The sequence below is a fragment of the Agelaius phoeniceus genome, chromosome 1 (assembly GCF_051311805.1).
Source record: "Agelaius phoeniceus isolate bAgePho1 chromosome 1, bAgePho1.hap1, whole genome shotgun sequence".
Lineage (NCBI taxonomy): Eukaryota > Metazoa > Chordata > Aves > Passeriformes > Icteridae > Agelaius > Agelaius phoeniceus.
In genome coordinates, this window is record NC_135265.1 from 115,484,371 (window position 1) to 115,499,363 (window position 14,993).

A 14,993-nucleotide genomic window follows, 5' to 3' on the forward strand; every position below is an offset into this window, starting at 1 on the left:
AGAGAAGCTGAAGATCTGAAAGGAGATTGAAACAAATCTCTTCTTCATCACTCTGAATCTAGCTCTCATCAATCCATCATAAAGGTAAGGTGATTTTTAACATGCTTGTTTTACTCAGTGTTTCTTGCTCATCAGTAGTAAAGTAGCTCTATGTGAACCTTTCTCTGCTAATAAATCTTACTATGTGTATAGGCAAGGGAAATTATTAAGGTGGTTTCTAGGCCATCATTGAAACAAAAAAAGACTCCCCATTAAAAAGTCCCCCTTTTCTCCATACTGTTCCAATTGCTATACCAATTGCTAGCAGACAACTGTGAGATGAAGTGGATTTAGCATGTACAGAAGTGATGTACACATAAGCTTCCTTTTTCTTGTTTTAGATTACAAGAAGTCAAGGTAGCTTTCTAACATCCATTGTCAAAAAGGGCAATGCCTCCACAGCATATGCTCAAAATAAATGAACAGTCCTAAGAGTAAACAGAAAGTAAACCAAGTCTCTGTAGACACAAGGCAACCTATCACCCAACTCAGAGAAGCAAAACATTATGCTGTTACTGAAAGGATGGCTGTAATGATACCATTCAGCTCTGTCAACATCATTTCTTTCTGAAACAATCCCAAGAGAAACCCCTATTATACAACACAACACCCTTGCTTTTAGTAGTTCATTGTCTCTTTTGATGAGACATTGAATAGCCCACCTAGACTGGCAGTCTCATGCTTTATAAATGCAAATTTATTCTTCTTAGGAGATGACAATTTTAAATAGTTCTTAAAATACTGTACTTAAAAGATACAAAGACTTCTGTTACAAAGTTGCAGTCATAGTATTAGCTTTTAAAATAAATTAGGCACAAAGTAGATTAGCAGCACAAATGCTTAATTTACATATCCTTCCCTATCCCTGTCTCAACATCCATTGTCATCTGGAAGTTGAGAGATCACACCTCCAAAAATTAATAAATGTAGTTGTTTTTTTTCACCAACACTGTGTATATTTTTATCTCCCAAAACTTTCATTTGTAAGAGTTAGAATCTGTTGTTTAAGGAAATTCTTGAATTCCTCAGCTTACCAGGAATGGTAACGGCACCAGCAGTACAGATCATCCTCGTGGATCACAGAATGGCAGCAAGAAGTCAGATCCACTACAGGCTTTTCAGGATACCTGCTAAATACATGTGGTTTCTTGGTCTTTTCTTGCCCCCAAAGTTGCCAGTTATTGGTTTGTGATGCAGGATCCATTTTAAGGCATTATAAGCCAAAGCAACTAAGTTCAATTAATGTATTTTCATAATCAGGTGAAAAGAAAACAATTCAAAAACAATAGTTCAGATGAAAGCTGTTGATTAAGAGCCAGTTAAAAAGCAACTCTTAAAAATCTTGTTACTATTGCAAAATGAGGCACCCAAAGTTCACAGCTGCTAGTGAAGTGAACTTTACCCACCACCACCTTTAACTAACTTCAACACCGACTTTAGAGCTGCTTGTCTCTGAATTTTGTAATTTTTCACTCCTTCTTTGGTCGACCTTTGAAGGTATTCATTAAATCACTGAGTCCAAAGTAGTCTAAAAAGAGAATTGTTGCTTTCACTGGCAGGAAGCTGTAAGGTAGGGACATGGAAGAAGAAGACAAAAAGAAACAAAGTGATATCAGAAGAGTTGTGCAGTTTTATCACAGAAATAGTTTAACCTGGCTAATACTGGCAAAGGCAGTATACTCTTTAGAATATAGACCCACTGGTCCTCTCAAAATATCCTTTACACTCATTTGGCAGCCTGGGTTATAGACAGATCAGTATTCCAACCTGGCTTGCAACAGAGTCAAAAGTGCCCAAATGCTAGAGCAAGACACCAGGTGGATTTACAGTTGAACTTAGTGATCTTAGAGGTCTTTTCCAACCAATAATTCTCTGACATGCAGTAATGGAGAAGCAGGTGATCTCTACAGCCCCCAGTAAAACTGCACCCCAGTGGAGTCAGCAAGGCACAGTTAGATAGTTCTGCCATTGTTCTATGGCCCAAGGGTAGACTAAACCCACAGAAACAAATAAACAAACAAACAAAACCCTTCCAAAAATGTGCATAACTTAATGAAAATTCAAACTAGCAAGTAGAAGCTTCTTTTATTCTTTAAGCATCCCCAAACAGAAAAGAGAGAGGGGAAAAGAAACATAACTTACCTTCTTAAAAAATAGAAAATATAAACAATGCGTGGTATAAACAGGACTTCTTGGTTCTGCCGAACAGCCCTGATTATCCTCTCGGCCACATACTCTGGCTCCAGAACAGGAAGCAGACGTGGCCACCTAAAAAGGAGAGTATTTATTGCTATCATACAAATTGCTTTGGATTCACATTTTCTTCAAAAAAGTCTCAATTTTACAGTTATTCAACTAAAAAAAGAAATAAATACCACAAGTCCTATGAACAAGAGAATCTTCATTATGTTAAAGTGAGTGGACATGATTATTCCCCCCTGTATAACCTCTCATAAGACAAAACTAGAGACCTCATACTAAGACACACCAGACTTTTATTTGGCTCCCAAACTTTGTCATTATACGTGCATACTGAGCAAAGCTATACCATCAATTTCAGGATGAGAATGAGGGTTTAGAAACCAGAGAGGACAAATGGAGCATCTGGCTTCTGCAAAGGAAAGGACACCAATTATGTTTCACTTTTCAGCTTAAATGAATACTAAAGTACCTAGGCCTTTTGAGTTGCCCAGTCACGGGACAACACCCATCTGAACCCTTAAAAATAATACAAGCAGAAAAAAGCCTGGCTCATGATTTTCATAAAGGAAATAGGGCTTTATAACATGCTAAAAATGCAACTTTCATAAAAACATCACAAGAGTTTACTTACTTGGATTTAACACCATCAAACATTCCCGTGTTTATCACGTAAGGACACACAATTGTGGTTTTAACACCAGTCTTTCCCAGATTTCTCATCTCTATATCAATTGACTCTGCAAAACCTATTGCTGCAAATTTACTTGCACAGTAATCTGTAAAATAAAACATTAATTGCAGTTAATATTTAAATTTAAAAATTAAACTTTACTGTCAAATACTAAACCACTTCACATCAGAATAGGAATGGTTTTCAGGATTAGGTTAAAATTTGCTTTTGATCTGATTCATTCCTCTTCTTTCCTCTCCTAAATCAACCTTTGTTCTAGACTGGCAGACAGAGAGTTTCTCATGACATGTCTGCTACCGTTTTTTCACTCTCTAACGAACAATGGTAAATGAAATTGTTTTTCATACCATTTTTTCTTTAAATCCATGCATTCACTTATTATGCCTCAAACTCACCTTTTCAAGACTCCCTAATGTGGTTTTGACTTGAAACTCTCTGGGAGCTAGATTTCTTTTACTGCTATGTCACCTTATTTCATGTTCTGCCCTCTTTGTATACATATTGCAGAAATGCCTTCTGAGGTCCCTCTATATCTAAAGTGGCCTCTCCCCTATCAGAAACCTGCAAGTAAATTTTAATAACATTGAGATTCTCAGCTTCCAAAGCTCTATATGGCTTCTAGATCCTTCTGCCTTGGCAGAAAAAACTGTTTCACAGCACTGCTGAGCTTCTGGAAAACACTTTGTAAAGAAATGATCTGTTTAAAGTCAGCTGTTTTGAAAGTCCGACTACTGGCTTTAACTATATGGAAAGATCCAAAAATTCAAAATAAGTTAGTTTTTTTCCCCCCCCATAGATATTGATTGCACAGTTTAAAATCAAATTAATTACTTAAATTAATATTAGCTTTAATCCTCTTTAATACACTACCTGCAACCTGACTGGTTCCACACAGGCCTGCACCGCTTGCTATGCTAACCAAGTGTCCGTGGTTAGCAGCAATCATTGCTGGGAGGAAGGCTTTGTAAGTCTGCAAAGTAAATCAGAGCTGCAATGTAACATTTTACTAAGTAAGCTACATGCCATAATATTTTGAAGGTGTTTGATGGTTTTGGAGAAATTCTCCCAACAGTTTAAATAAGCTTTCCCCTTCCATTATGGAAAGATGTGTGTGTGTATGTATGTGGAGCTTGAACCGCATGTTGTTTGAACTCTAACCTTCAACTATTTAAATGGCGAGTTCCTACCCTACCTGTACTACCCAAGGCAGATGGTAACTTGATGAAAGCTAAATATATGGCTTAATCTAGTCATGAAGTTTCTTTCAAACGAGAATTAAGTGCTCACTGCAGATTTTGTGAAATGGCAAAGATTTCCTTCCATTAAATTCATTAAATCTTTATGATTAAATTTATTTCTAAATAAACTGACACATGATTGAATATTTTCTATACAATTCTTTATGATAGAAACACCATATAGGTGACCAGCCTTCACTGAAAGGAAGAAAAAGCACACCAGGTTACTCATTCTGGACAAAAGCTTCACTTATTATCAAGAGGATTATCAGAACATGTGGTGTTACTGGAATTATCACAGCCACAGAACAACTAGAACATTAACAGAACAGAAGAACTGAAGTAGAATTGAACATTTCTCGGGGCAGTAACTATTAACATGGGCCTGCTTCATGTCAGTTAATAATGAGACACTAATTTATGACTAGCCTCAGAATTTAGCAGATGGTGGACTTCAGTTCTTAAGAGAATTTCTAAATGTGAAGTGCTTCCACCTGCCTACACTAGAGATTCCCAAAGAATCCATTCTTCCACGCTTTTAAAAAAAATTTTACCCACTCCAGAGCAAATAAATAATTTCTTGTATCATTTCTGACTGAACTTCCAAAGAGGTCTATATGTTTTCCTCAATTCTAAAAGGCAAAATACATTGAAAACATGTTAAAAGTATGTCTTAGTATATATATGCAAAATACAGATTTTACCCAGAAGTGTGCTATTGTGTTCACTTCCATGGTTTTTTCTACAAGTGAATCTGGAGAATCAAGAAATCTCTTCCCAACTACAATACCAGCATTGTTGATCAAGATGCTGACATCACCAACTTCTTTTTTAACCTAAAACAAAAAGCATCAAGAGAGCATGCAATAAATCCAAACATTCTTTCCAAGTATTATTTATGAAAACGCAACAGAAATATTACACACTTAAATAAGTTGAACTTGTTATGGATCCAAACACCTCAGGTTCTTGAAGTCTCACCTGATTCCTTTTTAAATGTGAGCTCTCAAATAGATTTTCTTCAGATTTGTGGAGCTCAACAGCTCCACACAAGCTTTGCTTTCAGCACCTCTGTTTCTGAGGATAAATGATCCAGATAAGTCTTTAATGGAGAAAGCTTAACTAATACAACAAGTATTTTTCTACAGTAAACACATCTTAAAACTAAAGAGTAATTCTGGACTAGAATCTGGTACGCTCTACCCCAGAAATTAAGTTGGCTAAAAAATAATACGTATACATTAAACTCAGTAAGAGGAGGTACAGTTTTCATTTTAGCTCCAGACTGAGAGCCTTCATGAACAGACCCATTTGAGAGAACAATGTAGTCTAGCTGATTGCAAGATATTATGGCAGCTCTCCAAAGGAGAATGAAAATATTTAATATAGAATCTGAGATACAAGTCATTGACCTGAGCTACCTGCGAAAAATGAAATGGGTAACACAGTGAAGCATTAAAGAATAATTTATCACCTATCCTTTATTCTACCTTAACTTCCTTGTATTCCTTAAAATTGCTCTGATCTTGTCTATTTTTTTTAACTAAGCTTTAGGAGTTGGGTACTTCTGGAACAGAGACATTAGAAATAAATTTTAAGCTATAGGCTTTAATAGCCAAAAGGCTGTCCTTTATCTGTTGCTACAGGAAAGAAACAATGACCTGATAACCAAAAGGCTCTTCATGTTTCTTCCTACTGAAGTAACGTTTTCATGCTGTCTCTGTGTGGCTGATGAAGCACATATTAAAGATCCACATACATTTCATTTTGGCTATAAAATTGTTTCATTGGGAGCAAAATTTTCAAACATATCCTGCCCTACCAGCATAAATTTAGTTTGCAAGACCATAGTCTTGCAAAACTCCAAGCCTGCATAAAGCTGAATCACCAGAAGAGGAAAAAGGACCTGGAACCATGCTGTCATATCTCCCAAAGTATGAACACTAAGAACCAAAGTTTACTATGCTGCATGAATTAAGCAGTGGCACCAAGCACCACCTATACTAGTGTTTTTGTAACTGATAAGATTGGATGATTCTACATCATTAGCAGGACATGACATTTATGAAATAATGGTAGTAAGGTGTTTTCTTCTATGCAGATTAGCATGAGGATTATTAGTGAATCTGACAGTTGCTGAACTGCTGACAAAAGGTTTTAAGTGAGGGACCACACACTGGACCCTACTGCAACTTCTCTGTTCCTGCAAGCTGCTTGCATCATCCTGAACCCATGTCACACAGATCTACACCCAGTTCTCTTTTTCAAATTTCACCAGCGTGGCTCAGCCACTGCTTTTCTCCATGGGCCCAGAGTGCTAGCCCTCAATTCAAGTTCTCAAACCCAAAGGTTAATTTTCATCTGCTCCATTCCAGTATCCTTCACACTACTATATTCTTCCTCCAGCTCTCCCATGTCTCTTTCTATGGAGAGACATGCAACTTCTTTGCAAGGACAGCAGATGTCCAGCTCAGCTGGTGTAACAGCTGCAAGGGGGACCAAAGCTGAACAGCATTACTGGCATACAAAACCAATAGCACCAGCCTCTAGCAAGCTGCAATTCATACACAAGCTTCATGTATCAGAAAGCCTATCACAGTCATTTTTGCACAGACAGAAAAAGACAGAAAATTGGAGCTTCTTAAAGACCACCAAAACATTATTTCAACCAAAAGATGTTCCTGAAGACAGCTGAACTTTTTGCTAAAAAAAATCATCCCCAAGCAAGACTCACAGTGGAAATCTCTTAGTTCAACAGTTAGGTTTAGCAGATTTTAAGTGAATGAGAACAGGTTCTTAGACTTGAAACTGTTTAACAATTTTAGCTTTTGGCAATAATGCTAGTCTGCCCAAATTATTTAACCACATGCTATGTTTACAAAGCTCTTCAGAAATGAAAGAAAGAAATAAAATATATAAGACATCAAGATACATTTATTAATTCAGATAAAGTAAGTCTGCCAAAATCTCTTCACAGCAATGGAATTATTTGGAAATTGTTTAAGCAGTTAATCCTTTTTACAATGTATGGTCTTTTGGTAAAAGGCTGCCAGAACTTGAAATACTGCTTTAGCTTCAATAAATTGATTTTCCGCACTTCACGATTAAGTGCCTGCTCAGTCATTGAATGAATAAATAAGAAGCTACTCAGTTAAAATGAGCTACTGAAAAAAAAAGAGCCAGCTCTTTTTTATTTTTTAAGGAGTAGAGATACACAAGTCAACTCTAAAAACAAGAATTCTTGAAATAGATAGGAAGCAATACATTCAGAATTAATTAACTTTAATCTCTTGCTTTGAATCCACTAGAAAACTTAGTCATGCATCTTACACCCATGCATCTTACACCCATGCTTGCACTCATCTTGGAATAATGCCAAAGCCACAAATATACTTTACCTGGTCAGCCACTCTGTAGATATCCTGTCTTTTGCTACAGTCACAGACATAAGAGTGTACTCTTGCTGCTCCTTTTTCCTTGGCCAGTCTTACTGTGCAGTTGAGCCCCTCTTGATTAATATCCCAGAGGACCAGCGTGGCTCCAAGGCTGGCAAACTTCAACGCTAAGAGTCTTCCAATGCCACTTCCCGCTCCTGTTATTAATATGATTTCACCACTAACATTCTTCTTCCGTCCAGGAACAACCAAGAGTACCAGTGACTCCAGTAAGTAGTAAACAAGAAGTACAATCACTTTTAATGTTTCCAGGAAGAAGTTCATCTTCAGGCTATTTCTTCAGATATCTGATTAAAAAAACCCAAAACATTTATCAGATAGGGTAAACCATAGAGAAAACACAAACATCAATATTGCAAAAACATTTTCAGATCCATTGTAAATACTCTCTACCCTGCTTTCGAGTACTGTTTCAAAGAAATATATAGGCATACACCTGGATATCTAATCCATTTGTCCTGTTTCTGTCTCCAGGTTGCTTCCACTTTCCTCTAGGATGCAGTATACAATTCATTTACCATTCAGCAGCAATAGGAAACACCTGCCCTCATCTACTTTAGAAATTCCCCATCCCTCATACCATAGGTTTCATTTTCTGCTCTGACAGAATGTGGACAAAAACCTAAAATAAATAAATACATACTACTACTGCATCTCAAACAGAAATGCATGACACTTACAAATCAAAATTTATGGTTTGATCAAAGAACTTCAGTGCTCACACACTAGTACTATTGGTCAGGAAAAATTCTCCTTTTAGGACCATAATGTTTTTTGCTTTGTAGGCACTCTCTGTCACCATGAAATCATATGCAGAACAAGTCACAGTCCCAATATGCTGAAAAAACATGAGTATAAGGAGCTTCAGAAGACAAAATGCTTGTAAATCTCCAAAGCACATTAGGTAAATACTTGTGTGTTACTACTGACTTTTCAACTACCTGTAGTACCATTACTGAGGAGAGCCTGCTTCCGCAGTTGAACACAGCTCTTAGAGAATGCACTGCAAAGCTGCTGAGTTTCTTCTCTTCACCTCCCTGCATTAAGCAAATGTCATAGGCTTGAATTATACCATCTCAGGTACATGTTTAAGCTCACAATCTGTACACATCCCAGTAAAGCCAACACCAAGCAGGCCTTAAATCCTTGGAGGAATATTATTGCATTTTCCAACATACAAAAGCTGTGCAAGAAATTAATCCTTGCTTAAAACAGGTTTTAATCTTTGACTAACAACATTATGAAACAATAACATCTTCTTTCTCAACTAAACGTAGAGCATGCTGGCACCTACACTTCAACCTTTAGCACTTTCAGACATTTAGCAACTTTTAGACATACCCAGCCTGATTACATCTCTTAGTTAACTTTGCTATCCATGTGTATAGGTAGGTAATCATGTTTGACAAGTGCCAGAAGATAAGTAACTTAGGTTTCTGATACTCTGAGCAAAATTCATGAAACTGAGATTGTGAACATACACGTGTTACTACCAATCTCAGGTTTTCTACATGGGGAAACTAGGCCAGTCTTAAAAAGAAACAGGCCTCTGCTAGAGCAGAGCTAGTTATTTCAGGAAATTTTCTGGCAGAAACATTGGAACATCTTAAAACTGTTCTGATAACAGAAAAAACATTTGCCACAGACATAGTGGGTAGGAAAACAAGTTCTTTCTGGCAAAGGCATGGGGTGAATGCTTTCTATTGAGTACTTTCTATTCTTCATTCTCATTAAAATGTGACAAAATGTGCGCAGAGGCAGTAACTCCAGTAAGAAGTGAAACGAATACCAAAACAGCACTGAAACGTTTTTCTAGAGCCAATAAGAGCATCTCCTGTAATAGGCTCTCTTATCTATACAGATATTACAGTTCTAAGCAAAAATATAGTTATAAAGGAAAAATGTTATTAAATTTCATGCACATAAAAAAGTTCAAGTTTTTGGAAGCCCAAGTTCTTTGTTGAGTCTAAAACAGAAGAAATAAGTCTTTAAAATAAATTCAGCTTCTGAATTTAACTTGATTGCACTAATTTAATGCACTTAACATAAGACCCTGCATTTGCATGAAAGGAGACTGGTATCTCTGGCATAGATAAAGATGCTAAAGTTAATCCCTATGGAAAACCAAGTGAGGCAATTGCCTTCAGAGGCAATACACAATTTGAACTCAGTTGAAAATTTATGACAGTAATTCTTTAAGCAAGAATTAAGCTTATATAGGTCAGAGGCACATTAGATCTTTCAGAAAAGTATACCTTTCACTTAATGAAACAGAGTTGTGTATGCATGCGGACCACAGGAGACTTCCTATTAGGAGACCAACTTTACATCCTTCAACAAGATGCTTAATTTCCACGGACACATCTCTCCCCTAACTCAAATCTGACTGGGCCTCCAATCTCACTCAATGCATCAGTATTGCTAATTAAACCAGCTACTGTAACCAAGCATATCCATACAGACAATTAAATTTGCCGCTCACCTGGCTGATTTTGGTTTGTCAACTAAAGTGATCAGGGATGTATTTACAATTAACCCCCCTTAATTAACCAAGGGGGCCTTTGGCACATATAAAATCTCAAATCACTTCTGATGTCTTGTATTGTTTTTTTAGTATGCCTATGTCCACAGAGATGTAAGTGTGGAGGGCTTTTATGCAGTAGAGAAATATCAGATGTTCTACAACATTTTATTGTGGTTGCAGGCCCCTAGCCCGGTAATAATTAGCATTGATTCCATGATACTCAGAAGGCTAGTCAATCTCTTTATTATATATATAATTATTAAGAAACCCATTGCTTTTATAGACAGTTACGATACACCTGGACCTAATTGGTCGACCAATCCAAACACCATCACCACTGGCTAATTAAGAAACCACCCTTTGTTAAACAAATCTCCACAACACATTCCACATGTTCACAACAACAGGTGCAGCAAGTGAAAGTAAGAATTGTTTCTCATTCTTTTCTCTGATCTTCTCACAGACTTTCCCCCAGGACAATGCCTGGGAAAGTTGTTTCTTTCTGTGGCCAGAGAGCTGCTGCCACATTTTATCAGACAGATTTCGAGTGTAGATAATTTGGCCAGCAAAGGCTTGTTGGTATATGCTAACACTCACCACCGACAGGCTCTTGCAGACCTGAGAGGGTCTTAAAGACCATCACTGCTCACGAATCACAGGGCCAGGGTTGGGGCTGGCAGCTGAACACACACCACCCTTGCTAGTCGAAGAACTAAAGGTTGATCACGCAATCACCTGAGCGGCGTTTGGCAAGGATACATTTTTCTCACTGTACCGGGAGAGTTGCGATCCCACAAAAGTACAACAGTCCTGTAGCTAAGGCTGCCCAAGCGCAACAGTAAATTCTTCAGCCCCCGGGGGATGCTGGATAACCTTACTCTGGCTTGGCACAGCGCGCTTACCAACCCAACCAGCACCATAAGAAAGCCCACAAGCAGCAGCACCCAGCTCACCGCCCTCCTCAGGCCGCCTCCCCAGGACACACCACTGCCCCGCAGCGCCCGGCTGCCCACGGCCCTCGGTCCTCCCACCGAGTGACCGCACACCGCACACCGCACACCACCCTACCCTACCCTACCCTACCCTACCTTGTGTTGAGTTGTGTTGTCTTGTCCTGTCCGGCCCACAACCCCCCAGCACCGGGGGTACCTTCACCTGCCGGCGTGAAGGACAGGCAAGAAATCTCCGCCTCCCACCGCGGCCCAGAGGCTCTGCGGGCAGGCGCGGCGGTGCGAAGGGAGTAAGGAGCACAGCGGGGCGGAGCCAGGCAGCCCTGCTTTCACAGGCAGCCCTGCCTTTATCAGGTAGCCCTGCCTTTATCAGGTAGCCCGCCCCGGCGCGGGGCTGAGCGGATGCCCGGGGCTGAGCCCGTGCCCGCTACGCAGAACGCTGGGCTGGGGGTGTGGTGCTGTCCGCGCTCCGCCCAGGGCTGCCGGCCTCCGGGGTGGGATTCAGCCGGGCAGGGAGCGGGCCCGGCTCGAAGCTGTGGGGTCGTGCCCAGGAAGGGGAGCTGCGGCCCCGGGCGGCCGTGAGGACGCTTATTCCCCGTGGGCTCTTCGCTGAGACCAGAGGTCAAAAGCTCAAAGGACGGAGTAGTTTGTTGGGTGGAGGCCCTCGGCACAACGCCCTAACTCCCACGCTCTTTCCGTGGGTTTGTTGTTGTTGTTTGTTGGGGTTGTGTTTTTGTTTTTTGTTTGTTTTAAAAAAGTATTTATACACATGAGGTGGTTTGTGCTGAGACCTGCACCTAGAGGCGTGGTTGATGTAAAGAGGTCACCTAGCCTGTGTGAAGCCATGCTGCACGGAAGCGGCTTCACCGGGTGAGTAGGACCCTTTCAGGGTGGTGTCCTTTTGAGGGAATGAATGACACTTCAGTTTAAAAAATGAGTTCTGGCTCTACCCAGACTAGAGTATTTGGTTTGCTAATTCAGTGAAATGCTCTTCGTTTATTGCTATATATTCACATAAGTCCCTTAGGGCAGCATTGTTTTGGAGGGTTTTTTTAACCATATGCTTATCCTTAGGCAGCAGAACTCTGAACTGTAAGTTGCTGACCATTCACAACTTCAAGGAAAGTTTGCATGATAAGAGAATGCTTAGTTCCACCAGAAAAAATATGACTGAAGGCATTTGCTTGGCAAATCATTATCATGATCATTCATATGCCTACTTTCCAGTATTATTGTATTAAAGCAGTATATTTAGGAGGGTAATGATAGTCAAACAGTGACACTGGCTGCTGCTTTGTTTTTAGAAAAAGTTCTTTTTAAAGTGGCTCACTTAAAACAACAAAGTGTAAAAAAACACCCCAGTTATTTAATTTTGAAGAGGTTTAAATATGAGCTTTGCATTAATACTTGGAAGTTAATAGTATTTAACATTGAGAATAACCTTATGATCAGAGTTGGAGGCTAGAAGATGGAAGACACATCCCCTTTCCCCACCTGGTATGAAGATTTTGGGCATGTAAGAAACTTGCTGAATAAAACTTGCTGAAACAAAATTCACCGGACAGCTTCACTTTACTAGCCTACCTTATGAAAGACTAAAACTAGTTTGTAGAGAAACTATTTTTAAGACTGTCAGATTTCATCTTTCAGAGTCTCGTGTCTGAGAATACACAAATGGAATCATTACTCTTGATTCTAGTCTAGAAATGGAACTATGCTAATTTGTATCAGATGAGGATGTCTCCCTCTTGCCACATGTTACTTTTGGACTGATTTTTGAGTGCTGTCAGAATTCCAGAAGTGTAGAATTGGGACTGGTGTTGTTTGTTTGTTTTGTGTAACGTCCCACTGGATGTCTTCAAAGGAACCCAAGGTCATTCAAGTCATAAGAACATGTTTGAGGAGCTTTGTAAGTGCTGTCACTTCTGCTTCTCTGTAGTACTTACGCTGTGTAAGTGTACTGCTAGTCTGTAGCATTTTTTTACTGAAGGCTGTATTGTATTTTGGCCTACCTTTACTTCAAGAAAGCACTTGGCATCTGTTGTTGGGTAGATATTGGCACCTCTGCTGGAACAGTGTACCCAGTACCACTCTAGAGTGCTGTTTATGCTTCATGTGAATCTGTGGTAGATGTTTTATTACATTCACCTGACTTCACCACCACTTCATCTTGATTATAGATGTGTCAGAAGAAGCATGGATAAAGCAAATAGAGAGTTAAGGTTGGTCTAAGCTGGATAAATGCACTTGCATGGTGCTTTGAACAGTCATCCTCACTTTAGAGTACAAAAGAATATCCTGTAATGCTGTTGGAGCCATATTCTCTTAAAAGCTCTCATATTATTTCTTTTTTTTCCCATCAGAACACTCAAAATGCAATAAATATTTTGATATTAAAGCATCAGTTATCCCCCATGTACCCCAGCTGTTGAAGTGGAGTAATATGTGTAATATGCTTGTAAACAGTCTGATCTTTCTGCTTTCTTTCAATGCTTACTGTAGAATTCTAAAATTACCTCATTGCACTGTTCAACATCTTCACAAGGGGAAGTGGAGGGGCAGAGGGGCAGGTACTGATCTCTTCACTCTCATCAGGATTCAAGGAAACAGCATGAATCTGAGTCAGGAGAGTTTTAGGTTGGATCTCAGGAAAAGATTTTTCACCCAGGTGGTGACTGAACACTGAACAGGCTCCCCGGGGAAGTGTTCACAGCACAAAGCTCAAGAAGCTTGGTGCAATCAAGTTTGGACAATGTTCTCAGGCACATGGTGTGATTCTTGGGGTGTCCTGTGCAGGGCTAAGAGTTGGACTTAATGATCCTAATGGGTCCCTCCCAACTCAGTGTGTTCTATAATTCTATGGTTAAGTTTTTATTGGCAGTATGAGCTGCTTTAGCAACTCTAGGTATGTCACTGCAATTGCAGCCTACACAAACTTGTCCTCAGTCACACATTCCAACTTCTAGGAGGGGAGTGGTTTTCATAAAAACCCTAGTGCCTTGCTCATAGTAGTCATATGCGTCCTGTGTTGCCTCTGAAGGAAACAGGGCAAACACCACTTAGCCAGAGTTCCTCAAAATTGACTTTTCCTTTTTTATTCCTGCAGAAGACAAACAGCTGGGGCAAAGGAGATTCCAGTCAAGAGGAAGGATTATCATCCTGAACACAAAAGACTAAGTGACCTTCTGAATTTTCATTTACTATGTGCATTTCCTTTGAGTAATTTTTACTGTCTAATGGAGATTTATGGAATTCTAGTTCCATGTATTAGCAGATTTAAAAATAGAGGAATTGTAAAAGTGACAAACTGTTACCCACTGGTGCCCTATTCATTTCATCTGGGAAAAGTGCCAAGTCCTGTTTTGTGAGGGTGAGGGGCTGAGATGTGCTGCATTAACATCTGTTCAAAGTATTTACAAACTACACAGCAAATACACCAGCAGCTTTGGTGTTCCTAAAACATCAGGAGAGGGACAAATTCTCATTGGAATATGCCAGCACTAAGTATCACCATGAGTTAGCCACTGGATGCTCAGGTCCCATAGTTCAGTGCCTGTTAAGATGTGTTTCCAAAGTCAGGACCTGATAGATTGTTTTTAATTCCCTAAGCATTTTTGGCAGTGAACCTCATCAGAACAAGAAAATGTGTTTATATGGGCCAGCTCTGTGGTGAAATTTCTTGTATGCTCACACAGTGCAGAGGATTGTGTGGCAAGAGGAGTGAAAGCTTGCCAAACATGACTACCTAACTGGGGTTCTCATGCCGTAAGAAAGTGTGGTATGGGCGCTCTTGCCTCTAACCATGGCAACAGGTAGTATTATACACAGGGGTGTGTATGAAATTATGTTCTTTACCACACATGAATGCCTGGTAAATGAGTCTGGTAATGAGGC

General features: G+C 39.6%; 1 protein-coding gene and 1 long non-coding RNA gene across 3 annotated transcripts; one reads left to right on the plus strand and one right to left on the minus strand.

Moving 5' to 3' along the window:
• Positions 1-715: 715 nt before the first annotated feature.
• LOC129118699 (epidermal retinol dehydrogenase 2-like) lies at positions 716-11,473 on the minus strand. Of its 2 annotated transcripts, none has more exons than XM_054630205.2 (7): positions 11,238-11,473; positions 7,569-7,912; positions 4,875-5,006; positions 3,803-3,902; positions 2,873-3,017; positions 2,182-2,307; positions 716-1,602 (listed from the first exon to the last, which is right to left on the minus strand). In XM_054630205.2, exons 2-7 carry the CDS (start codon positions 7,887-7,889, stop codon positions 1,509-1,511), a joined length of 918 nt encoding a protein of 305 aa, XP_054486180.2. In that variant the 5' UTR covers positions 7,890-7,912; positions 11,238-11,473; the 3' UTR covers positions 716-1,508. The 2 variants fall into 2 exon arrangements, with proteins under 2 accessions (XP_054486180.2, XP_054486189.2); XM_054630214.2 differs by lacking the exon at positions 11,238-11,473 and adding an exon at positions 10,747-10,767.
• Positions 11,474-11,589: 116 nt separating this feature from the next.
• LOC129125213 (uncharacterized) lies at positions 11,590-14,406 on the plus strand. Its single transcript, XR_008534947.2, has 2 exons — positions 11,590-11,969; positions 14,206-14,406. It is a non-coding gene; the product is annotated as an uncharacterized LOC129125213 (long non-coding RNA).
• Positions 14,407-14,993: the final 587 nt, after the last annotated feature.